At 42.4% G+C, this 27,519-nt stretch overlaps 1 protein-coding gene across 2 annotated transcripts in view; it reads left to right on the top strand.

The window, feature by feature from the left end:
• Positions 1 to 2,317: 2,317 nt before the first annotated feature.
• The window catches only part of scaf1 (SR-related CTD-associated factor 1), a 45,531-nt gene continuing 20,329 nt past the window's right edge, over positions 2,318 to 27,519 (top strand). Inside the window, exons 1-4 of one of the 2 annotated variants that reach the window (XM_049570837.1) lie at positions 2,318 to 2,479; positions 11,343 to 14,883; positions 16,811 to 16,893; positions 20,123 to 20,356. In XM_049570837.1, the coding sequence (XP_049426794.1) occupies positions 11,442 to 14,883; positions 16,811 to 16,893; positions 20,123 to 20,356 (3,759 nt within the window). In that variant the 5' untranslated portion in view covers positions 2,318 to 2,479; positions 11,343 to 11,441. Of the gene's footprint in view, positions 2,480 to 11,342; positions 14,884 to 16,810; positions 16,894 to 20,047; positions 20,357 to 27,519 lie in introns of both variants that reach the window. The other variant, XM_049570836.1, reaches the window with a different exon arrangement.

Here is a 27,519-nt window from a genome sequence, read left to right as displayed (position 1 = left end):
GGTCCTCCTAGCTCCATCGAACAGTGACCTCCAGCTCTCACTGGGGCGGTTCGCAGCCGAGTGTGAAGCGGCTGGGATGAGAATCAGCACCTCCAAGTCCGAGGCCATGGTCCTCAGCCGGAAAAGGGTGGATTGCCCACTCCAGGTCAGGGGGGAGGTCCTTCCTCAGGTGGAGGAGTTTAAGTATCTCGGGATCTTGTTCACGAGTGAGGGTAGGATGGAGCGGGAGATTGACAGGCGGATTGGGGCAGCGTCAGCAGTGATGCGGGCGCTTAACCGGTCCGTTGTGGTGAAAAGGGAGCTTAGCCAGAAAGCGAAGCTCTCGATTTACCGGTCGATCTTCGTTCCAACCCTCACCTATGGTCACGAGCTCTGGGTAGTGACCGAAAGAATGAGATCACGAATACAAGCGGCCGAAATGAGTTTCCTCTGCAGGGTGGCTGGGCTCAGCCTTAGGGATAGGGTGAGGAGCTCAGACATTCGGGAGGGACTCGGAGTAGAGCCGCTGCTCCTCCACATCAAGAGGAGCCAGTTGAGGTGGTTCGGGCATCTGGTAAGGATGCCTTCCGGACGCCTCCCTTGGGGGGTGTTTCGGGCATGTCCAACTGGGAGGAGACCTCGGGGCCGCCCCAGGACACGCTGGAGGGTCTACATCACCCGGCTGGCCTGGGAACGCCTCGGGGTTCCCGCGGAAGAGCCGATGGAAGTGGCTGGGGAGAGGACTGTCTGGGCTTCCTTGCTGAGGCTGCTGCCCCCGCGACCCGGACCCGGATAAGCGGAGGACGACGAGTACGAGTACGAGTACGAGTACAAGTGAAGTTGTATACACAGTTAGGCACAACCCGCCTGTTAGTATTAGAGTGTTTACCATAAAGATATTCTGAGGTGAATTAAATAGAACAAATAGCCTTATATTCTAACAGTCTAATAAAACCAAAGCTTGCTACACTATGTTTTTATAGATCCATGAAAATAACAACAACAAAAGTTATGGTAAACTAACATAAAATTCTTGTCAGATAAGGGTCATGTTACGCATTTATTTTGTGCCTGGTGTACTCAAAAATTTTGTTACTGTATTGTAGTAAACTTAAAGTTTTGAGTGCAAGCTGTTTCCAGAAAAATTAGAAGTTGATTGAGCAAGTTTGGGTTTACTGTGTTGTTTGGTACCTACAGTATATATACACACATCGATTAAAACCAACAGAAGTTATCAGTGGAAAAAAAATGCGAAATCAAACTCAGTTAGACCTCGCACTCATTTCTAAAGGCATCATATAACTGCATTAAAGTTTTTCTACAGTTTGGATCTCACAATTAATAGCAGCACATCAGCACAATTTGACCTCTGAATCTATCAGACATTGCACATTGAAAAGACTCCAGATGTGGAAACAATGAATTGTCTCTTCGGCACCACTTAACCAGGTTTCAATAACTGCTCCAAATATCCTAAACAAAACTCCTTTCTTCTTTCCCGGAAGGAAAGCTGAAGCTTGAGTTAACTTTTAAATCATGTTTGAAATGTCAGTGTTTCCCATAACGGGGAGGAAAATAGCAAAAAGTGGCTTCACAGTTAAATATTTTGTGTAAAAATATTAATGTATGTGATTTAAAATGCATGGTATTTACATGGCTTAAACAAGTATCTATTTACAAATGCATAAGGGAGAGCAATGAACAGTTGTTGTTTTATTTCTAGAACTTACCTTTCTTTTACACTTGCCCCAAGAAGTGGCAGAAGTGAAATGTTCCAATGTAATTCTAACAGGCAGAGGGTTAGTTGTAACACTTGCTGGAAAAGTCCGTTGATCATGATTAATTAAAAAACATTCTATCTACATACTATAGTTCTAGTCTCTTTATGGATCTGTCTATGATAGAAAGGCTGTCCAAACATTTCCCATCCCTCACCTAACCACTAATGCCTCATGAATGGAAAGGTCAACACATGAATGAATAAGTAGTATGTGTGGATATGATATCGTTTTCTATTCTCTCTTTTCATCCATGATAGATTGATGAATAGATTTTTGTAGATACCTATCCCTCCATCTACTTCGGGGTAAGGATAGGTATCCATTAGGGATGTATCATAATATGGCATGTCATATAGCTCAACTCAAGCCCCTGAATTTTAAATGTTGTTGTTTTTATTGCCTCAGGTAAATAAAAAAATGCAAAGAAAAAAATCCATCGCAATTTTCTTAGTGTGGACATCTTTAAATTGAATTAAATTAAAATGTGATTTTGCAGAGAGCGCTGATGACTGTGACTTGGCACAAAACTCTATTTCCCATCGCCCTTTGCTGTCCAGTGTGAGGGGAAGGAAGATGGCGGCGATTGATGGAGTGGGACTGCTGCTGTTGCGCTTTTAAAACGACAAAAACAGAAGCAGTTAATGCTGAATTTTAGCGGTTGATTAAATGTAATGCAAGACGGTAGCATTGATCTGAGATTGCACATTACCGGACTAAAGGTAAGGCTAATTCATTAGCACACAGCCCACTGATGCTGCCTTTGGCTAACAACGTTAGCTACTTTAAGCGAAATGAACAGTGAAGCTAATGTAAGCGAGCTAGCTAGCTAGCTTAATATCTGTTGCCGACACGTCTTTACAGTCATTTCACAAATCAGATGTATTAGCGAGAAGCGATCCAATTGGATTACAGATAATACAATGCATGTGGCGTTAGCTGCAAAGATGTTCATTTTGACAGCCTCCGTTAATCCTAAAGCCTTAGCATCAAGGCTCATCTTAACACTGGCTAAGACTCAGCACAGAAACGATAATTGTACAGAAAAGTATTGAACACGTAAACATAATGTTTACTTATTTATTTCCCGTCAACGAGAGCCAGAAATTACACATACACTGACAGTGTACGGTTACGTCACACAGAAAAAATAAAAATTGCTAAAGCTTAATAAAAGAGTGTCAGTTAAAAGTCAATGGCTACACAACATCGCAAAATGGGTTATAGAGAAGTAACGTTACATACATTTGTTAATACACTCAAGAGCAGTTTTTGCCATGATGCACTGTCCAACATTGGATTTACTCTCTGCAAGCCATCTTGAATAGCAAAGATAAAGCATGGATTGCTCATATTATTTGATATTAATTACTAATTCAATGCTGGCGTGCTGCTTCGATCCGTTCCTTACTTTGCACATTTTGCAAGCTTTATTAGAGTTTAACTTGCATTGAAATCTTAGTTATAAACAGAGTGCAACTGGAACTTCTGTCTTTGAGTAAATGGAGATCTTCAGACTTAACCTGTTTGATTTTTGGTGTGTCTAAGGGACACTCATATTGAAGTTGCTATATCTGTAGAGACCCTGTTCCTTAGATGCAAATTACCTATTAAAGGCAAACTATGCCCAAAATTCATACATGTTATTTCTATGATCTGACTAAGACAGTTCAAATATATCAGTAAACATGAACATCTCTCCCAAATCCAAAAACTATTGTCATGTAATCGGATATAAAGTTTGGAGATTCCCAAATAGACAATGACTAGACTGAATCACAATGTTTATTCATTATCATCACTATTTCTGGGTAGAAAATCCTTGTGTCACATACATTATATTGAACAGCGCTGAGCAAACCTGACTCAGTTAGTTAGCATTTAGCCATCTAAAAAGGCCCATCAAAAACAATCAATGTCAGTTTGAAGTATACACTATATTTAGAATAAATATTCAAAGCTTTACCTTGCCGTCAGACAGCCTTTTCAGACAGGGAATTGACCCTGAATGCGGACAGGCCAATCATTGTGTAGCATCAGCCAGCTCCAACAATGGTCCAACAACATCAAGACTGTGCTCCATAGACTCTTATGCAGTTGTTCAAGATTTTCTTCATTTTCACACTAGTTTTTTGTGGATTTCAAGTTAAACGTTGTGTCATTATAATAGTGAATAAAGACCTACTCTGCTCTACGGGGACCAGTGAAGGGAAGCAGGGAAACTTGTGTGTCAGATGAACTGGTTTGACTTTGCCCAGAGCTCCTGCCTATCTGGTGGCGGAGGTACGGCGGTGGATAAGTAATGATATGATTATTGTATTTTTTGATAATAATGTCTTAAGTCATTAAGCCCTTCATTTAGCGCTGCACGATTAATCTAATTGCAATCGCGATGTCAGGCTGTGCGATTACGTAACCGCATAAAAGGCTGCGATTTGCGATTTAATGTAGGCTAAATAAATGTTGACGTGTGTGCCTGTGAACGTGACTGCCTCTCCTGTAGTGTGTGGAGTTTGTTGACATCACGCCCACAAGCTATCCTGGTGCGTGCAGCCGGCTTGCAGCAATGACCAACACAGACGCTGAAGAAGAGCATGAGCTCGACCATGAAAGGGCTGAGTTGGTGGGGAAAAAAAACGTCTGTTACATGGCGATACTTTGGATTCAGGTACGGCGACGTTGAACAGAAAGACGTGCTGTGTAAGTGTAAAAGTTAAAGTCGCCACGTCCCGTGGCAACACGACCAATCTATATCAGCACTTGAGACGGGAAGTGGCGACTTCAACTTTTAAACTTTTACACAGCACGTCTTTCTGTCCAACGTCGCTGTACCTGAAAGACGTGCTGTGTAAAAGTTTAAAAGTTAAAGTCGCCACGTCCCGTGGCAACATGACCAATCTATATCAACACTTTAGACAGCACAGCACAGCACAGGGAAGAGTAGGAGGAGCGCATGCGAGAGAAAGCCAAGTCATGTAACGTTGAAGACAATGAGACAACTGAAAGCCGCCAGAGCCTCATAAAACAACATCCAAGCACAGTTAAGCAAACATTTGTAAGTGTCACAGGGAAATCATGGACTCCATAACAAATGAAAAATTGAGCAATTTTGCTCGGGTTCGGCCCACTCGACATGCTGCTGTGTTGTACTATGACGCTGGAATTTGTCATTTACGTGACAATGCCTGAACGCAACATATGCTCGCTCCGCTGTGTTTACAGTTCTGTGCTGCGCTGCTGTGTGAGCAGCATGTTTGACTGTGCTCAGTCTGTTGATGGTCATTGACTCACTGTCTGTCCATAACAATAACTGTCAGGTCAGTGCCCCCCTAATATAATGTAGGGGAAACACTGAATCAAGCAAAAAGACTCATGATACCATTTATTTATTACATTATATTGTAATTATATTGTAATCGCAATCGCAAATCCAATTTCAACACATCAAGGAACAGGCTGCAATCGCAAATCGCGATATTGTCCACCATAATCGCAATCGACATTTTTCCCAAATCGTGCAGCACTACCTTCATTACACTACTTTGAATGAGCATAAGTTTTATCATATACATTTATGAAACAACCGTTAAAATAACTTTCCTCACTTTATTATTTTTTTTAAATAACTGAGTCAAAAGCCTTTGTACCATATAAGATATATCATAATTTCCACTCTAATTTTTATCTTATATTACTGTGAAAACCAACAAATTTCTTTTTCAAACAGCTGTATTTATTCAGGTTTCTCACCAAAAGTACATTTTACAGTATCACATTGAACAAATCATGAGATTGTAATAATTTACGTCCACCATAGCCCTTAACATAACTCATGCGACAATTCCGGGAAGAAGGGTAGAAAGAGTAGAAATCACGGCGTTATATCAGTGGTTACAACACCTAAACAATAAAATCAGGTCTGCACCTGCAGTAAGGCTCAATAGCTGATTAACTATCACAGAATATGAGGATGATTCATTCATTTCACCGAGGTGTCCACAGTTGGCATCCAAATATAATTGCGTGAAAAAAAAAAGATACTGGTGAGAACTACAATTCTGCAATCATTGAAAAGGTCCTTCTTAAAAGGACAAGTCTATGTAACTCAGTGTAACCTCTGTTATCTGTTAATTGTGGCCACTAGCTGCTAAGTGCTAACACCTAATGTTAACTAGTTCTCCACCTGCCAATTTCAACACATCAAGGAAACAAAGGAGTGCGTCCTCTGACATGAGGATAGTGAGTTTACTGAGTCCTTTTGTCCTGAAAGTGGCACAGGGAAGATCTTTGTTCTTACGAAAACTTCCGTCTTTTATTTAATTTTATGATTATGATTATTATTATTATTATTATTGTTTTAATTAATTTATTACTTTTATTTTTAGGGCTGTAGTCAACTAAAGAAAATCTTGGTCGACTAAAGTCGCACATAATCTTCAACTAATCAATTAGTTGTGGGGGAAAAAAATCTGCACATTATTTTTACTTCTGCGGTGGTGTGTCTGTGTCACTGCAGTTACACATTAAACATGGCTTAATAGAGACAATTTCAAACACAAGTATGCAAACTGGCTTCACTATAAACCACAGAACTGACAGACAAACATTTGTCTTTATCTGGACACATTTCCCCCACCAATACAACATGCTAACGTTATTAGCATGTTGTTTATGGCGTTTACATTGTATAAATTAGCCTAGCAGCTAGCAATCTTTTCCTCTTCTCATATAAAACCAGGGACAACAGCAGCATCTAACAAAGGTAACGGTACATAATTTGGCTCCATTACAACTCACAACATTCACCGAAAAACAACTGTCTTATACTTAACACGTTTTCCAAGCAAATGCAACATGCTAACGTTATTAGCGCCAGCCTATGGCATTTTACATTGTATACGTTAGCCTAGCGACGAGCGGAGATTTCCTCTGCTCATATGAAGCCAGGATGAATCCCGAAGTATAAATCCCTGAAGGATAAATCACACACACGACTTTGCTATTTTAGTGGAGGCTTTACTGTCTTCACAATTTATTGTTTCTTATCAGTGAAATACAAGTAAATACAAGCTCTGTTTCCACTGAGGGAAATGTTGTCAGTATACAGACAGGAGGTCTGTGTCATTGCGGCGCCAGAGATATTGGACAAAGCGAGATACCCCACCGTAGGCTTATCCAATGTTAAGAAAACGGTTACTCTCGCCCACTTAGGTTAGCTCTCCCTCCAATCAGAGCCTGTTCTCCCTCAAACCCCACCCTCCCCACCACCGTGTTGAACAGAGGCTCTGTGGATGTCTGTGTATGCGGATCGAGAAGCAGGTGGAATGAAAATACATTCTTCTCATTATTGCAGCCTATTGCGGCACAAAGCTTTTATTTATTACTAGCGGTAAATAACTGTTTGTAAGCTAACTGTGATTTTACCGCCTGTTTATCAAGATCACAAGATCTCGTGAGAACTTGTTTTTTGAGACCGACAAGTCTCAAACAAAGTTGATTTTCTCTTGATCTGTGCGGATGAAAAATGCAGCTTTAGTGTCAGAATGTTGGTAAGATGTGTGGCTTGTGGAAAACGAACCCAATATATAGTGACTATAGGGCGAAAGAATTGACCATAAATTGTGATCACATTCATTTTCCTCATTGACGACAATACATTCAGAGCTGCCGCAAGTCTCCTACGGGGGCGTGGCGCTGACGTCACTGAATCAGGAAGTGAGCTGAGTGGGGTATCTCGCTTTGTCCAATATCTCTGGCGGTGCTGAGCGTGAGGGTGGGCGAGTCCAACTTTCTGTAAACAACGGGGGTGTTTTGAAAACACCCCCATTTTCACAGGTAACTTAGCCTGTCCCCCTGCCGCAGGAAATAATGGATTAATCCTGAAATGCTGTTGATGTAGCACTTTTCTCCTTATGAATGTAACACGGCGATTATTCGACTAATGAGAATTTGGTCGGATGACAGCACAGCGACCAAATAATCGACTAGTCGACCAGGAGACTACAGCCCTGTTTATTTTATTTTTTATTTTGTATGTATGATTACTGTGTATTTATTCATTTATTTTTATTAATCTGTCGTAGCTGGCATATTCTTCTATTTTGTCACTTATTTATTTATTTTAACTTAATTATTGACGGATGTAATTTGAATAAACACAAGAAGTTTGTGCTCTTGAAAAGGATCAGCACTCAGTCAATAACCTCCTAAGCCCTATGATAAGCTATTATGGCAAGGCTTAGCTATACAGACCAGTGAGCAGTGATAACTAACATGTCTTTGGGGTCATCGGGTGGAAACCTCCTTTCACCAGTGTTTCGTCTGGTTGGTCCCACGACACCTCCAGGAGGCTAGACAGTGATCTCTGGCGTCCCAGAGACACTCCCCTAATGCCAGGTCTCACTGCTCCCCACACCAACCCAATAACCTCCTTTACCTTACTTACGCGTGGTTTTCTCAGCCCAAACAGTACTGCCACCTTCAACCAAACCCAGGCTCCGTACATGCGAGCTCCAGGTAGAAGTAGTGCTGATACTACCTTTCCTAGCACATTCACCATACTCTATTTTGCACGCTACATAGCATAACTACAATATAAGCTAAAGTTAAAGGAGATAGATAAACTCACAGGATCAGCAAACACACTCACCTTGCAGCATGATCTCAAACAAAAGGGATTCAAATAGGCAACTCCCACACATAAATAACCTTCCTCTTCCTGGATTTCCTCCTGAGAGGAAGTGGATCTCTCCACCTGATCTCAAGGAGTTATGTACTCTGCTTAGTAGTTCCCCCTGCTGGTCCCCAACTGACATTATTTCTACGCTTCCAGATCCATTGGCTACACCTAATTGATTCATCTGACATTTCCTTCACTGTCTTCCTCAAACTCTGTCCCCACACTCCAAGTTCCCCCAGGAGCGAGACAGCTGATCTTGCTATGAATCCCCTACACCCCACTTCCACTGGACAAATCCTAGTCTTCCATCCTCGCTGCTCAGCTTCTGCTCCTAAGTCTGCATATCTAAGCTTTTTTCTTTCATAGGCTTCTTCCACTGAGTCTTCCCAAGGAACTGTCAGCTCAATGAAATAGACTATCCGTTGACTCACTGACCACAACACTATGTCAGGCCTCTGCTTGGTACAAACTATTTTCTGGGGAACATCAAGCTTTCCCCCTAAATCTACTTGCATTTCCCAATCACAGGCACTTTCTAGGTGGCCACACCCTTGCCTCCTTACTAACTTATCCCTTCTGTATTTCTCTCCCTCATGGACAAACTGAATTCCTAAACTCCTATCCTTAACACCTTCTGAATTCACCTGTCTTCGTTTCCCTTCGATGCCTGCAGCTAAACATTTCAACACCTGGTTATGTCGCCATGTATATTGGCCTTGTGACAAGCTAACTTTACAGCCTGACAAAATATGCTTTAAGGTTGCGGTACCTGAACACAATGGGCATGATGGGTCCTCATTTACCCACAGTTTTAGATTCTGGGGGGTTGGTAACACATCGTATGTAGCCACAGGTCCCTCCAACTAAGCTTCCTCTTCTCTACACTTTCCCAGTTCAGCCACTGTCCCTGTTTAGCCTGGGCCACTACCTTTGCACCCCTTACTATTTCCTCCTGTCTACGTATCTGTTCCACAACCAGCTTTCTTTTATCTTTGAGACCTGCTGTATTCCATACCAGTTTGCCTTAGCCAAGCCCCAGGCCTCCCCGGCCAAACTGAACATTACCAACAATAACTAACTAACTAAAATTGTTTTCTATTTTAAGTTTTTATCCTGGGTCTGGTGTTTCCGCACTCATGATAGCATTTCCTCAGTTCCTCCATTTCCTCAGTTCCTTAGTTCAAAAAGCTTGTTATAATTTTAGTTCTCACAATTACAGTCTTTAAATGTGTGTGTGTGTGTGTGTGTGTGTGTGTGCGCGTGTGTGCATTTGTTTTTATTGTGTGAAGCACTTTGTGTTGCATTATTTTTGTATGAAAAGTACTATATAGATAAAGTTTGATTGATTGATTGGGACGACAGGATGCTGTTAGTCATCAAGTCCCACTTTTTATCCTGATGTGACACAACAAAAAAAAACACTGGTCACTGCCATCTGTGAATGTCATCTTATTTGCTGACAGGCAGAGGGCAGTCAACAAGGCAATTATTGGCCGATTAATTGCTGCAGCCCTATATCTCTGATGAGCTAGTATGAGCCAACAGCATTGGTTTTGCCAGTGTATTGGTTGAGCTTTGATATGGACAAACTGGATGTCACTCATTATCTAAAAAAAACCCCATTTCATTTCCTCAGTTGTAGTTGATCCAAATTAACCAGCTTATATCCCTGCAGAATCATTTTCACACTCTAAAGCACTATTCGGACGGGATTAGTTTTACAAGGGCACGTGGGGTAATGTCACTTTACCACAGGACGTCAGTAATATTAATGGCCGATTTGCACGGGATAAGAAGTATCAGTAAAACTACCACAAGTGGGAGGGGTAAATCCATTCACACACCACCCCTCCTGCCATCATGTGCGTATGATAGGACTGTCACAAGCACCATGAAATTGAGTTTGAATATTTTCGAATTAATTTAGTAAAGTTCAAATAATATTAGAATTTATTATTATTATTATTATTATTATTATTATTTATTTATTTTACTTTTTTTTTTTTTTTTTTTTTACAAAAAAAAACAAAAAACAAAAATATGCTTATTGCTGGCGCAATATGAATGTGACACTCAGATGAAAACACCCGTTCTGACCTCACTGAAGTGCCAGGTATGATCAACTTCTGCCTTGTTATTTGAGCAATGTTTGGATACTTCAGTGCGCCTGTAGTTTTCCACCACAACAGTGGATCCTGGCCGGCTCGTAATGGTGTCTCATTCTGGTAACGTTTCATCTCTTCTTCAAAAAGGGTAGGCAGGGAGGCAACAGGTGCAACACTCTCCCTGTATGTCTCCCCGAACAGGTCACACATCGCGGACAGCGCAGTGGGAGGTGTTGGCGCAGCGGGCTCCCCCGCCCGCGCCTCTCCCTCCATCGCTGCGTCCCTCTCTGGCCCGGCTTGTGAGTGAGCCATTTCCGCCCAAACGGGATTCGCCGTGATATACACCATTATTGATAGCATTAATTAATTATTAATGATATTCGAATTATCAAATTTAGGTTAGAACTTATAAAAAAATATATAGGCTATATTCGAATATATTTCTAACTTCGATTTTTTTTTTTTGACAGCCCTAACACACATATTTACTGCTGGTCTATTCGCATGGGATTAGTATTACCTGACGTAATTGTCCGGGACCCTTTTTACAGAAGGTAAAAGTTGTAGTAATCTTTACTGACATCGTGCAGTAATGATTACTGACATGGCACATTCGGACGGGACTAAAATCTCTGGTAAGTATTACTTTACCCCATGTACCTATGTAAAACTAATCCCGTCCGAATAGTGCTCATGGGTTCACAAATGATAACCCAGTCTACATCAGCCTCTGCGCTTTTAACATTTCCAGTTAGATTTTCATTAAAATAAAGACTGCACATGTTCTGCCTTTTTTGCTAGGTTTATTCCTGGATGACATTATTCCGGCGTGGCCTTGCCCATCGCTGCTGGCCTCCAGGACCTACTGTGTGAATTCTGCACTGCTAGTATTCTTGGCCCATGGACTTAACTCCAGCATCAGGCTTCAAAAGGAGGCCTGCTGCCTCCTCTTCCCCAAGTGGAGTTAAAGAGATTTCCAGAAGCCCTCTTGCCTGCTCTCCCTCCTTGTCTTTGTCATCTCCTTCATCTGATCCGTCTTCGCCCCTGTCTACATCCTCCTCTGTTTGTGCCAGCTCATCAGTTTATCAGAATCATGTCAAAGGTCAGACACAAGGGACAGAGCTGGCCAGGGTATCCTCTACTTCCACCTCTGTAACAATGCAGTCTCTCTCCACACCCACACCCAGCACCACCTCCTCAGAATCCTTTCCTCACATGTCTGTGCAGCCACTCGTTGATTGTGAAGAAGAGAAAAGAGAGATGTATGATCCTTTCCATCCAACTGAGGGAGTGAAGGGGGAAGAGGGGGATGGGGAGAAATATGACCCATTTGACCCCACTGGTTCACCAGCATCAGATGCTGATGATGGAAGTGGTAAAGTGAGGGGGATGAAAAGAAATGCTGAGAGAGGAGATCAAGAGGAGAAAGAGGAAGAACCTCCAGATTCCACAGACACATTGACTGACCTGCCAAGCCCCTGTCTGACCACCCAGCACCCTCTAAGGAGGAGAGTGGAATGTAGCACCGCCAAAGCTGGAGAGCAGAGGGAGAGTGCTGACTCTGATCACTCCGAGATAGAGGAGGGAGAGATAGTTGGGGCTGCTGACAGAGATGGAGGCAACAAGAGGGCTGCAGGAGAAATCCTCCCCCTGAATTCTCCCAGCGTCTCCTTCTTTGGTTCAAAGCCAGAGCGCATCCTCCGGGTGCTGGATGGGGATGGCTTTGTGTCAGTGCGTGCAGAGAGCAACTGGGAGGTGGACAGAGAGCCCAAGGAGGAGCCTGTCGTAGGAGTAGAGGATCTGAGAAGGAAGCTGGTCAGCAGACGGAAGGAAAGATATCTCTCCTTTCCTGCTTCTTCCCCACTCTCTCCTCAGCCAACACCTCCTCCCTCCCATCCTCCAGCTTCTACACCCTCTCCCCCTCTCACACCTCTGATGGAGCAAAGCAGCAAGAACCGCAGCAAGTCCTCCAAGAGCTCCAAGGATCGTGAACGACAGAAAAGCAAGGATAGGAAAGCTGGGGAGAAGGAGGAGAGAAGAAAGAAGAGTAGGAAGGACAAAGAGGGAGGTCGGGAGAGGAGCAGAGAAAAGGAGCGAGGGCACAAGAGAGGGAAGGAGGTTAAAGGAAGGAGGAGCACCAGGAGCAGTAGCAGGAAGAGGAAGAAAAGACAGCACAGCAGCCCAGAGGCCTCACGATCCTGTAACTCTTCAGGAAGAGGCAGCCACACTAGACACTCCTTTTCCAATCTATCAGAAGAAAAACACAGAGAGAAAAAAAGAGATAAAGACAGAGACAGAGGAAGAGAGAGAGACAGGGAAAGGGACAGGGACAGAGACAGAGACAGAGACAGAATGCAACACCGGACCAGTAGCCATAGAAGAGATGGAAGAGATCGAGATTCTAGCTCCAGAAGGGAGGAGGGGGAAAGGAAGGGAAGACAACATTCAAGCAGCAGAGAGCGGGGCATTTCAAAGAGGTCCAGAAAAAGCAGGGAAAAGAGGGATGGTGATAGAGACAGGCAGCGTGAGAGGGAACGCCGACGGGACGGTCGTCCTGTTGTTCCACCATCTATCCAAGACCTCAATGGGTCTGACCTCTTTGCCATTAAGAGAACTATCACGGTCACCACCACCACAACCACCACCACTGTACCCGGCTCCCCAAGACTTGCCCCAACCTCCCCGTGTCGGCCCACACAGGACTCTGACAAGCCCCACAAAAGGAAGAAGAAGAGAAAATGGCACTCAGCTGGAGAGATGGACGACCAGGGAAGTTGTCACAGCCAGTCACAGTCACTCTCACCACCAAGGTATCACAGCTACGAGTCAGACCGCTATTCAGACAAATTAGAGATTGACGTGTTGTCTTTGGATGGTGAGGCTTTGGACTCAGACTACCCATCTTTGGAGGATACACCTCCCGCTGCCCTGCCTCCAGAGCCACTCGTCCCCAGCCCCAAAATTAAAACTACCCCAAAGACTGGACGACATCACCCAAAAAAGAAATCTCGCACAATAAAGAAAATTGGTCAGTCAGAATCTTCCTCCTCCTCTTCCAATAGAACCAAAAGCAAATGCCTCTCCTCACTGACAGTCACTTCAGGCTCTGCCTCCGCCTCATCTGGCTTTCCCTCAGCAAAGCGAGGTAGGAAGATGGGAAAGGACAAAGACCGCGACAAAGGCAGCAGAAAGGATTTGGGTCACTCTGGCAAATCCAAGAAAGAGAGCAGCAGCAGCAGTCAGAAAGGCAAGCTCCAGTCGAAAGTCTCTGTGCTGGTACGTGAGGGTGTGAGCAGCACCACAGGGGCTTCTGTTGGGTCAGGAAAGCTGGGTATGGACCTCCTAGGACCAGGAGGTGCAGGGGGTGTTGCTGGGGGCTCTGTGGTGGGTGGCTCAATAGCGGTAGTCTTCTGCAGGGACAATGAGAGCAGGTCTCCATTCCTCAAACCTTGCTCAGAGCCACTGTCACTGGGCAGCCGCAGTAAAGATCTGGCCAGTATGGGAAAGCGAAGTAGCCTGGTTGCACCACCATCCTCCTTAACCAGTCCTGCAGGACTTAAATCCAAAAAAACAAAACCAAGCTCCATCACATCCACTTCTTCCTCTGCCTCCTCCCCATCATCAACTCTAGCAACCAAGCGCCGTCGTCGTCTTGCCAAGAAGACAAGAGAAAAGACTGTGGCTGTAGGGTTGACAGCTGGAGACGACAGCCAAACAAAAGCACTGTCTGAGGGCTGGGGTGGAGCCTCCTTAGATGTTCAGTCAGCCAGTGGAGATGGGAGCAAGTCAGTCAGTCCACATACTAGCCAAGCTGGCCCTGCGCCCTGTTCCTCCTCCTCTTCCTCCTCCTCTTCCTCCTCTACCAGTGTACTTCCACCCTCTTCCTCGCCACCCCACACACCTCCACCGTCTATCGCTCCAATGCGGGACACCAGGGAGTCTTCGCCAGACTCTCAGACTGTGGACAGCAGCTGTAAGACTCCAGACCCGTCATTCCTAGCTGAGGACTGTCCAACTCAAACCAGCCCCACACTCCCGGCATCCAGTCCGTCCAGCCCCCAGGGAGCTGGCCTCAGCATTGCCTTGTCTACGCCCTCTGCCAAGCCCTGTACTCCAGATGATGCAACCAAATCCCTGGCTTCGCCCCCGTGCACGTCCTCTTCCGCAAGCTGTGGTCTCACTTCCGTTTCCCTGCCTCTATCTTCTTCATCAGAACCCTCTTCCTCCTCTGTGTCTTCCTCGTCTGCTAGTAAGCACCCCCCCCCCCCCCCTCCAGCAGCGCCTGCCCTCCCCTGGAGTCTGCAGACCGGGGTGGACTGCACAACTGGAGGAGTTCTAGCATGTGAGTTCCTTCTAGTAATGTTATTGGATACCAATACCATGTTATTACCAAACATTTACACCTTATTTGGGCATACAAATGACTACATTATAAAGTGAAATGTGTACTTCACCCACAAATCAGTCATGTTGTTTTACCTTGAATTTGTCAAGAAAACGTTCTTTTTCTCACATGACTTCATGAAAAATGGCAAACGTGTTGATTTGTTGATCAACTGGGGACCACTTTTAACTACAGCAGAACTATATCAAAACATCTGTTTACTAACTTGCACACAAAGATTTTACTGGAACATTTATTTATTTATTCATGTGGGTTATCTTGCACCAGCTGGCACCCAGGAGAGAGCCATAACTGTGCACAGGTTTCTTCAGTTTTGTGAACAACAACAGTAACTCAGAGTGAGATTCAGTTTCTGTATACAATATTTATAGTTTGACAAAATACAGTCTACAACAAATTACACATTTAAACAGTTCCCAAATACAAAAAATGTCCCCTGGGATAAATCAACAGGCGATTTTCTTCTCTTTCCGTTTTTCTTTATTTTCCTTTTTTTCCCCTATCTGGACCTTTAAGCTCTGCCATTTTGCCTCTGATCATCACGCTGTAACCTGTGACAGGCTGTGATGCTATGATAACTGCTGCACGTTCACATATATGTAGTTGTTTGTCGAGCCGCATGTAGGTTTACATTACGAAAGATTTAATCACTTGAAGACACTGACTCCTGTGTGTACATGGCAAGAGGAGAGGAAAAGATGCTGTGTTGCTGCCGGCAGAGTCACTGAATGAGTTCACTCTGAAGTGAGGGTAACTCGGGGTAACTCGCTTTAGAGTCTGAGAAGTCCTGGGCATAAAACATCCAGGACGCCCAGGCCTGATGACGCCACAATTAATTCCATGTTACTGAAGTAGTAACTAAATTAATGAATTGAATCAGTTTCAAAGTACCGGTATTTTCCAAATGCAGTATAGTACAGAATTCTTCACAAATTCAAGGTAATGCAGCGTGAGTAATTGCTATAAAAACGGTCATTTTGTGGATGAAGTATTCCTTTTTATACACTTTATTTTATAGACAACTACCAGATTTAGGTCATTTAATTTTTATCATATAAATAAACAATGTTCAGAGGCTTGAAATGGACCCTTGTGACAGAAATTCATCTTTTCAAGTTTTGTTACCTTTGATCTTTGAAAGTGTTTTTGTTATTACAGTGTGGTAATGCACTGCATGAATTTCAGATTAATATGCACTTTGAACTTGGAGTGACCAATGTGTTTTTATCAGGGCTAGTACTATTAATAATCAAGGGGACCGATAACTGAACTGATATACATTTGCCGTAAAAATGAAACTCTTAAAGGAATAGTTCAGATTTTTTGAAGTGGGGTTGTATGGTGTGCTTATCCATAGTCAGTGTATTATATACAGCAGATGTCTGTCAGTACGCCCCTACTTTGAAGAAGCAGGCTGGAGTCTGACATGGAAGCTCAGCAATGTACTGCTATGGAGGGTTCAGCAACAGAACGTATATTAGCCACCTAAAAGATGACTATCTGTTTAAGTAAGCTATATTAAGAGTATTTTTTAGCGCTTTACCTTTCCATCAGACAGCCTGGTCTGATGCAAAAGCAGTTAACAGCTTTAGTTCCCCATCTATGCTCTCATCAAAGCCACCAGCCTCTATGGACAAAAACCTTCTATTGCTGCTTTAATTAATTAGTTAGTTCGTGTTATTTTGTGACTTTGGTGAATCTGAACTAACCCTTTTAAATGCCAAAGTCACACAACAACACAAATAAACTAACAGTTGGAGGCAGTCTTCGACCAGCAGCTCCTGTGTTCAGCTATGTTAAATCACCGTTTTTCTCAGTAGAGTCCTTTTCATGACATAATGGTCTTTCTCATTCTTCCTCTCAGTGACTGCTCTGCTTTTTAAAATGGAGGAGGCCAATATCGCCAGCAGGACGAAAGCACAAGAGTTCATTCAAGCAACCAGCCAGGTGAGAAAGTAATGCTGACTGACTGTCTTAACCAAGGAACAAAATTAGCACCATCCTCCAGCCAAAACTGGTTAATTATGCCACAGGGAATGGCTGGAAACATTTGAACAATCTCTAGCCATTAGGGATGTCCCGATAAAGTTTTTTTTTGACGCCGATCTGAGTCATTTGATATGGAGTATCTGCAGATACTGAGTCCCAATCCAGTACTTTTTTCCGAAATAATACAGCTGCGAAGTACCTTAAAGTTATTAAAATCATTCCAGTGTATGTGTCTGATTGAATAGCTGCAGTGCAATGGATTTAAAAAAAAAACTGCATTTAAGCTGCCCTTGAATGTTTCATTTTTCCCTTTATTTTATTTATTTTTTATTTATTTTTTACAAAAAAAAGTATAAAATCACAAACCTTCTTTTTAATCTTTTTGGCCTTGTCACTGTCTCAAGGGATTTTCTCCTCCCTTTTAGAGAGTATCCTTTAGTGTTTGTTGCTTCAGTGCAGCACTTGTTACCTGATTGAAGGGTATTCTGTTGACTGTGTTCTTTCGTCATCTGTTCATGCATTACATTAATAAATTAGTCTGACCTTATTAGCTCTTAGCTTGTGGGGCTTTTGTTGTACTTGCAGTGGTGTGTTGAGTGTGACAGACCACTGTCTGTCTCTCCTCCGCCCACGGTGAAACATGATGCTCTGGAGATGCCACAAAGTAAAAGACAAGAGACTCTCACACTGAGCTGAAACGAGTGCTCATAATTTTGGTAAATAACATAGATAAACATCGCGTTTTGCTGTTGTTTATGGCGTGTGGTGTTTCGCTTTGGCCGAGGCTCAGCCCCTGCTGTTACACATACAGGAGCTCAGCAGAAGGGAGACAGACAGCGGAGACTTGAAGACTTGTAGACAGCTCCACTCGTTGCCCCGCTGTGCATGAAACCATCAAGGGTCAAAATACCTGCGTAACAGTTAATGTTAAACAAAGGATCAGATCAGGCTCTATATAGCTCAATATAGCTGATCCTGATCAGTTAAAAAGTGCCTTTATCGGCCGCGATACTGATCTTTGAGATCAGATCATCTCTGTAAGCCCTTTGGCCAGTGGACAGTCTTAAGCCATCATTTACCTCAGTCTTCATTTGAAAATAGCTTTTAATGTAATCAAGAGGAACCTTAAGGGCATTAAAAAAAACAAACAGTATGTCTGTAATTTGGCTGTTTTCTATTGTCGAAAAAAGCAAAGGCAAGTTTCAGAAACACTGGCCTTCATTTATGAAATGCGCATACGAAATTTGAGTCAGTGTGGACTTGCAGTGCAGCACAATTAATCTGGCTGAGTTGAAGTACTGTTCTTGAACCACAATCTGACTTGTATCTAAGTATTTGCAGCTACATGTTATTTACTTAAAAAAGTATAGTCGCTATATGGAGGTGCTCTCTATCATAGCTGGCAGCTGCCTGGCGTTGTGGGACTACCTCTAGGCTGACGGGAGGTTGGACACCATTGGTGGCTGGCTCCAATATATCTAGGCTATTAATGTTTCTTTTTTTTAACACTGACAAAACCAAAGCATGTGTAGTTCAATTGTCATTAAAATAGCACAAAAAACTGCAACAGAGTAATTATTTAAATATCAGTAGTATGGATTATTACATTTGTACTGTTGCGGCGGCTCAGGTGGGTAAGACACAGGAGGTAAGTCTGTCTCTCCTCATTCACTTGTTATGCTGAAATGGAAGCAGACCCTATATGAGCGGCCACACTCTTCTAGGTCTGGGTCAATTATAAGCTTTAATATGAATTACAGTTGCAACAATATCAATATTACATAATATATAGGCTAGTATTATGTCCTGCCAAACAGCATTCCTTCCTCTCTTTTGCTTGTATTATTTTGCTGTGCAGTTATAAAACAAGAATTCGAACATATTTTCTTTAATATGCACGGCTGTACAATGCGACATATATGTCACACATGCGATGGAAAAAAATGTTTGTGCGATGAATTTATTTGTCTAGTAGCATGCGTGCGATAGACTGCTTGCGAACTGCTTGTGTGTGTGTGTGTGTGTGTGTGTGTGTGTGTGTGTGTGTGTGTGTGTGTGGGGTTTGTTTTTTTTCTCATTTTTTTACAAGAGGACAAGAGTGTACACTGCCGTGCATCGTCTGGCAGCCAGGTGAGTTGGTTCATTAGTGTAATGAACGGAGGGAAAGCTCTTGTCATCGAGTGTCTTTGTCTCTGTGGGGAAGGCGGGACTATGGGCTACACACACAAACGCACACACGCACACACACACACAGTGCGATCTTCGTGAGGGGGAGACAAGGCGGAGAAAGAAAAAAACAGTTGAGCATAAGAGAAAGATAAGGAACTTGTTCCTAAACCAAATGCCACAGCCTCTGTGTGGGAGTGTTTTGGATTTAAACCAAATGACAGAGTGGAGCCCATTAATTTGGATGAGCCGGTGTGCTGGGTTTGTTCTAAAACCATCTCAACAGTAAGAGCGAATATGACCAACTTAACTGCACACCTGAGAGTGAGAGACTGACAGTCTGTTTTTTTGTATTTATAAAGTCTTTATTTCTTTTGGTATTTTTACGTGTTATTTCAGATATTTAAATTTTCTTTTTTTGCATTCATAAATATTGTTAAATAAATGTTCATTTCTCTTTAAAACGGTGAACTTGCATCATTACGCCTTTATTATCATTATATAAGTTTAAAAAATGGTCTAAAACAGCAAAATTACAACTATAATAAAAATGGTCTTAAAAGCACAATATTGCGCAATATTATTGCCTATCGCAATAATTTCTGACGCATTTAATTGCCCAGCAGAATTTGTTCTTGTGACAGGTGCTGCAAACTTTCTGTCCTGTGCTACAAAATTATCACCCTCTGTAGCACCAGTGCTATGGGCTAAAAAAGTTAACGTACAGCCCTGATATGAGGTCAAAGCCATCCTCGTTCTCAGACTGGCATGACAAGGACAGAACATTAGAGCCTCAGGATTTTGCATAGCAAAATTCGGTCAGATTGAAGAGGGTGGGTCTCTTTGTTAATTAGAAGCAAATGTGTTTCGTCCTATTCCTCAGAGAAATGGACAGGGAGTAAAATCTGGTATGACTGTACTGCTTTGTCTCATGTCTCTCATGCAGATTCTCACACAGGCCAATCAGAGCCAGTCCCAGCAGCTTGCCCCTCCCTCATCAGCCTCCTCCTCCTCCTCACAGATCCCTCCCCCTCCCTCTCTTCCTCCGCCTCCTGGTCTGAGCCCAGCCCAGTTCATCCTGCACAGCTCTCTTCCATTGGTCGGCTGCACCAAAACTCCACCCTCTCTCCTGCACCCCTCCATAGGTGGTGGATGTGCACAGACCCCGCCCTCCATCATGCCTGTGGGGCTGTCTGGAGTTACTGGGAGCTCTAGTGACACTGGTTGGGACAATGAGAGCAAAGACCCTGATAAGGTAAAGTAAAGTTTGCTCTCCTGTGTGTCATGCGGTATCTCACATAAGTGAGTACACCCCTCACATTTCAGCAATCATTTTATTATATATTCTCAATGGACAATACTATAGAAATGAAACTTGAATATACTTTTAGAGTAGTCAGTGTAAAGCATGTATTGCAGTATAGATTTACTATCCTCTGAAATAACTCGACACACGGCCATTATGGTCTAAATAGCTGGCAACACAAGTGAGTACACCTCACAGTGGACATGTCCAGATTTTGCCCAGAGTGTCAATATTTTGTGTGAGCACCATTGTTCTAACACTGCCTTAATCCTCTTGGGTATGGAATTCACCGGAGGTGCACAGGTTGTTAGGGATGCACGATAACTTTTTTCCCCACCGATACTGATGCCGATAACGATAACTGATAACATTTTTCATAGTTTATATACACACCTGTGGTAAAGAAAGGCAAAGATGTAGTGAGTAAAGATGAATTTAACATTATAACGCTGCCTCTGACTTATCAAAATAATGTAACAGACATCACTAGGGTTGTAATCACAACAAAAACAAGAAAAGTTATGACTAAAATAAAAAAAAAATTATTTTTGCTTCACTCAGCTGCATCAGTCAATAAAAAAAGACTTTACAGAACAAAAACTCTACAAAAATAAAGTGCATCACTCTCCCTACAAAAATAATGACTTCTAACAAAAGCCTTGTGTTCCTTGAGAACAAAACAAAATCATTTTTCATTTTAACCCAAATAAACAAGGTTTCCCTAATCCACAACAAGCCTGATTAGGTCTACATTCCCTCATAGAAGAACAGGGGTTAAAGTTCTCCGGCACAGCGCCGGATTTCCGGCGTGGCGAAGTTTCTGTCCGGCACGGGCAGAAGTGCTCTGCAGTGCGAACATTTCACTCTCATTTGCCCCTAAAAATATATATATGTGCGAACCGGGAAAATGATTTAGGCGCACAGTGTGCGAGTAAACACAACCTACTGTTTACCATAATCGGCATCGGATGTTTTTTCATCGATAACCGATCAAATAAATGTATTTTAAAACTCGCTCCTTTGGCTCTGATACAGCCATCTCCCTGCCTGCAGTCCCCACTGCACTGGGCTTTGTAACGATGTCCCGCCTACAGCCCCCTCTGATTGGTTACATGGCACAAGTGATAGCCAATTAACACTGACGCCTGTGCATGCTTTCACATCATGTCACATTGAGACACAGAGCACAGATGGAGCAGGAGAGGCTCCAGTAAGCCAGCGGTAATTTTGAAGGTCAGGTAACAGGAACCAGACGGAAACAAAAGTTGCAATAAAAATCCTCTATGCTGAAGTTAAAAAGTCACCACCACAACATTATATGATCCATTTCAATGATGACATGCTTGCCCAGAGGTGAAATTTCGACGTAACTGCCTGTTTAATTCACATCAAGCGCAATACAATTTTGCAAACAGCCTAAATGATTTAGTTTCTAAAAATAAATAGCACCAAGGCAAAAAAAAGAGTCAAAAAGTCTGGTAACCACTGAAAGTTTAATCTTTATTTATAAACTCATTATGCTAGAAAAGTTTAATCTGAAAAGTAACTACTAAAGCTATAATCTTTTTGTTCGTTTTGATAATAAACACGTTCCTTTGCAACACATACATTTCTATTTCTTCATTTTGTGACCGCAACACCAAGCCCCCGGCTCCGGAAAAGATTTCGGATTTCAGGCACACAAATCTTCCGTGCTCCACATTTCAGGCACAAAATTTTTTCTTACTTTAACCCCTGGAAGAACCTTTACAAAGTACATTTTCAAATAGTTTTTCTCTTAACTTTAGTTTAGTTCCTGTACAAGGATCTCTCATTTACTGTTTTTTCTTTCTTTCTTAATTGTGGGCGGAGCAAGGGGAGAGTTTTCTTGACAAAAGTAGCATCTCTCCCTTCTCGCATACAATTCGGTTTCTTTTCTCATCAAAAACCTGTTTGACCTGTCCCCTCAGCTACACAGGCTAAATAAACTGTGTTTGACTATAAGGTTCATATTTTCAGAGGAAAAAAAATACTAGACAACAGCTTTCATTAAGGCTCAGTCAGATACAGTCAGGGCTTCACATCTGTACACATGTTATTTTAAGAATCCTCACATCCCACTGACCACAAGTCTCTGTGATGCTAAATACTTCAATAATTAAAAAAGTCCAGTGTTAACATACAGTAGACTCTGTATAGTTTATGATAAATGTATTTAGTCTCTGACAACTAAATTTCACCATCAGTCACACAACATGTTTTCTGTTCACAGAATAAACCTTCAAATCAGACAAATACAATCTTAATCTCTAAAATTCAACAAAAATAAAAAGTGTATCTAAAACGTCATATTGTTAAGTCAACATCTGAACTAATCAGCTGTTAGATCAGGTGAGAGCCAGGCGGTGCAGTCAGTGGAGAGCAACTGCAGTGCCTGACTCTAAATACTGTGGCCGCCTCGCTCTCGCGGTTTTATCGCCATCCATTTTTGTAATACGTCAGAGCAAGTCGGAATGAAGTCGGACACAAAACTAACCAGCATGCATTGTGCGCCGATCGCCAGTGATCGAATCTGCGCAGGCCTGGCTCATCTCGAACAAACCTAATGTACCTCCATGCTCTGAACCCCCGTAGAAGAAGAAGAAGTAAGAAAAAGTATCATGTGGCGATGCTGGCTAGGTATTGTGGAGCCTCCTGCAAAAAAAACAAAAAACTAAAGCAAAAGAACCTGCTGAGGCTGAGATTTTACCGACCGAAGACCAAGAGACAGAGGTTTATGTTGCTGTTGCTGCTGCTCCCGTTCCCGCTACCACCACCCCCCAGTCTCATCCACTGACAGCATTAAGTGACTTGACTTTTTTTCCTTTAAATTATTATTATTTGGTTGGCTGGTAAAATATCTGCCTGGCTGGTAAAAAATTTCACTTACCTTTGCTAACACACATTTCACATTATTAACAGCAACGTAATGCGCTAATTACATTTACGTTCTGTTTTTTTTTTACCACCCACAAAATTTAATAAATGGCCTTACTTTTTAGACAGACAAAATATTTAAAATCTCTTACCCTGTGCGTCATGGTCCTCCTGCCTGCTCTCCAGCTTCTCCTGTAGCCGTTCTCTTTCTTCTCGTTTGGATGCAGGGCTGAAGTAATGGTCCTTATATCTCGGATCCAAGAATGTTGCGAGATAATACAGGGACTCTGCATCAATGTAACCAAAACGATTTTTAACGGCCTCTAACAGGGTGTTCTCTTATCTTATCTGTATCTTATCTTATCTTAAAGTTTTCACTCTGCAGCTGTGGCTTTAGCTTTGCTTATATCTTTGGTCAGCTGTTCACACGGATCGAGAATGGACAACATGTTTTCAATTAGGGTCCACTGGTTTGCACTCAGAATTGCAAGCAATTCATATTCTGCTCCATAAGCTGCAAGCGCTTGCTTTTGCTACAGCAGACACCTCAGCATATAAAATGTACTATTCCATCATATTGGCATGTCTTGATGGAGCCGTGCAGGTTTCATACCCAGTCTTGTCTGTAACTCAGCCAGACGGGAGGTAGCTAGCTGAGAGTGCTTGAAATGACCTACTATTTTCCGCCCAATTGAAATACAATCACTTACACTCCTTTCGCTTATCACAGCTGCATGTACGGCGAATTGTAACATGTGCGCCATACAGCCCAGATGCGCAAGTCCACAATCATCCATAGCCTTGATGATGTTACGTCCATTGTCCCTCAGGACAACGTGCACCATCTTCTTGGATATATTCCATTGTCGAAACACAGCCTCAAATGCCTCACAGATCGCTACTGCTGTGTGCAACTCCAGAAAACTCCTGCGAATGCAGTGTTGTTTTGATCATGTTATAATTTCCGTCCGGCATGCTGACTGGACTTAAAGTGCCACCAGAAAGTATTCACACCCCTTCACTTTTTCCACATTTTGTTATGTTACAGACTTATTCTAAAACTGATTTGAGTATAGTTTACTTTTAAAAAATCTACATAAAATATCCCATAATGACAAAGTAAAAACACATTTTCAGACATTTGTGTAAATTTATTGAAAATGTAAACATTTAAACATAACAGGTACATAAGTATTCACACCCTTGGCTTAATATTTTGTTGAAGCACCTTTGGCAGCAATCACAGCCTCAAGTCTTCTTGGGTATGTCTCTACAAGCTTGGCACACCTGTTTTGGGGCATTTTCTCCCATTCTTCTCTGCAGATCCTCTCAAGCTCAGTCAGGTTGGATGGACAGCGTCGGTAGACAGCCATTTTTCGTTCTTTCCAGAGATGTTCGATTGGATTCAAGTCTGGGCTCTGGCTGGGCCACTCAAGGACATTCACAGGCTGCTCCTGAAGCCACTCCTTTGTTATCTTGGCTGTGTGCTTCGGGTCATTGTCGTGTTGAAAGGTGAATCGACGCCCTAGTCTGAGTTCCAGAGCACTCTGGAGCAAGTTCTCTTGAAGAATCTCTCTATATTTGGCGGCTGTCATCTTACCCTCTATCGGACTAGTCACCCAGTTCCTGCAGCAGAAAAACATCCCCACAGCATGATGCTGCCACCACCATGCTTCACAGTAGGGATGGTGTTAGCCAGGTGATGAGCAGTGCCTCTTCTTCTCCAGATATGACGCTTGCAGTTCAGGCCAAAAAGTTCTATTTTGGTTTCATCAGACCAGAGAATTTTGTTTCTCCAGGTCTGAGAATCCTTAAGGTGCCTTTTGGCAAACTCCAAGCGGGCTGCCATGTGCCTTTTAGTGAGAAGTGGCTTCCGTCTGGCCACTCTACCATAAAGACCTGATTGGTGGAGTGCATTAGCAATGGTTGGCCTTTGGGATGGTTCTCCTATCTCTGCAAGGGAACACTGGAGCTCCGCCTTAGTGACCATAGGGTTCTTGTGCACCTCTCTGACCAAGGCCCTTCTTCCCCGGCTACTCAGCTTGGTCGGACGGCCAGATCTAGGAAGGGTCCTGGTGGTTCCAAACTTATTCCATTTCCGAATAATCGAGACCACAGTGCTTTTCGGGACCTTCAATGCTGCTGAAATTCTTTTGTATCCTTCCCCAGATTTGTGCCTTGACACAATCCGGTCTCGGAGGTCTGCAGACAATTCCTTGGACTTCATTGCTTAGTTTCTGCTCTGATATGCACTGCCAACTGTGAGACCTTATATAGACATGTGTGTGCCATTCCAAATCATGTTCAATCAACAGAATTTACCTCAGGTGGAGTCCATTCAAGTTGCAGAAGCATCTCAAGGATGATCAGTGGAAATCAGATGCACCTGAGCTTAAGTTTGAGTGTCATAGCAAAGGGTGTGAATACTTGTGTACCTATTATGTTTGAGTGTTTACATTTTTTATAAATTTACACAAATGTCTGAAAATATGTTTTTACTTTGTCATTATGGGATATTTTATGTAGATTTTTTTAAAGAAAACTATACTCAAATCAGTTTTAGAATAAGTCTGTAACATAGTAAAATGTGGAAACAGTGAAGGGGTGTGAATACTTTCTGGTGGCACTGTATATCACTCGTCCAAATGTTGGTGATTAGACTTATGTCCTGTACGTTGTTATGGATGACCGTTTGAATGTGTGTTGTGAGTACATTATATAGTTCAGGCAAGTAGTTTCTCAAAAGAAGCGGCAGCTTGGAAGTTTGTAGCACGGCTCCAAATTGAGATGCTGGCAAAATCCTGGGTCTTGAACTACGGAGAACGGCAGGTCGTCCAGCACCATAAACTCAGAGATTTTTCCCTTAATTGCCTTGGCCCGTGGGTCGTCTCTCTAAAATGGCTTTCTTTTGTTTTTCAAATGCCATATCAATAGGCAGAAGACCTGACACTCTAGACTCCTTCTTGCTGGCTGGCGGTGCAGTGTTAGCCGCAGCAGTCTTCGCATCCTCATACTCTCTCCATATACCGTTGTTTCGATAGTGAAACTTTAAGTGGCTAATAAGGTTGGATGTGTTGAAACTGGTAGACTTTTTACCCCCTCTCAGCACTTTGGCTGAACATTTATTGCATACTGTAATCGCATTGTCTTTTTCAGAATCAGTGAAAAATGCCCACACTGGTGATGGCGGCGCCATGTTTATGTTTGAGGTGGCGCATCATTATGACTGTCGCTTCACAAGAAAGCAAACAGAAACAATAACGCTGACAATCAGTAAAGCCAGAACTCAAGGTGGATGTGTGGCAATCAAAAAAAGGATTTATTTATCTTTGATCAAATAAGTGAACAACAAATGAAGGCTTTGAAATGTGGGGGAAGGAGGATATGGAAGCGAATCGTGACTAATATTTAAATTAAAATGTATTTGCAGAAATGCTTTTTCATTTTAAGATTGTGGCTGCATTATTTGACTCATAAATAAAATTAATCATCAATCATCCTATTTGCATTTTAATTTTCTTCTTCAAGACTGCTCATTCTTTTACTTAATTAAAATGAAAAAGAAAAAGTCATTTGAGATTTAATTTTCAAAATATGCCCCAGCAAATAGATACCAAAATTCAATTTGAAATGTAAAATTTGAAAATTAAAATGCATTTGCAGAAATGCTTTTTCATTTTAAGAATGTGGCTGCATTATTTCACTCATAAATAAAATTAATAATCAGTCATCCTATTGCATTTGCATTTTCTTCTTCAAGACTGCACATTTTATGCCATAATCAAAAAGAAAACAAAGAAGACATTGCTATTTCATTTTCGTGGTCTGCCATGCAAAATAGTGACCATAATTCGAAAATGATTTGGCAATCTGAGCGACGCAGGAGAGTGACGTCAGGAGCCGCTCTTCTTCAGCTGACCATGGTGCTACCCATCTAATACAGTAGGGGGCGGTGTGCACATTTGATATATGGATGCATCACAGATCATGGCGCTCCCTGAGATTGTGCTTTCTAAACATCGTAATTTCCCAAAACTGAATAAATACCACACATAGCAACACAAAACTGCTTTGCTAGCTCAATCATGTTGTAACTAAAATATCTGCTGGAAAAAATAATTTTTTCATGGACTGTTCATTGAGGATACGGAGTTAATACGTCCGCTGACTTGACAGTCATTTAAACTGGTAGCAGGTGCCGTGTCTCTCAGTGTTAG

This window comes from Epinephelus fuscoguttatus, unplaced genomic scaffold (assembly GCF_011397635.1).
Source record: "Epinephelus fuscoguttatus unplaced genomic scaffold, E.fuscoguttatus.final_Chr_v1 AP022699.1".
Lineage (NCBI taxonomy): Eukaryota > Metazoa > Chordata > Actinopteri > Perciformes > Serranidae > Epinephelus > Epinephelus fuscoguttatus.
The sequence above is the reverse complement of the archived record's forward strand: the minus strand, read 5'-3'. Positions and strand labels throughout refer to the sequence as shown.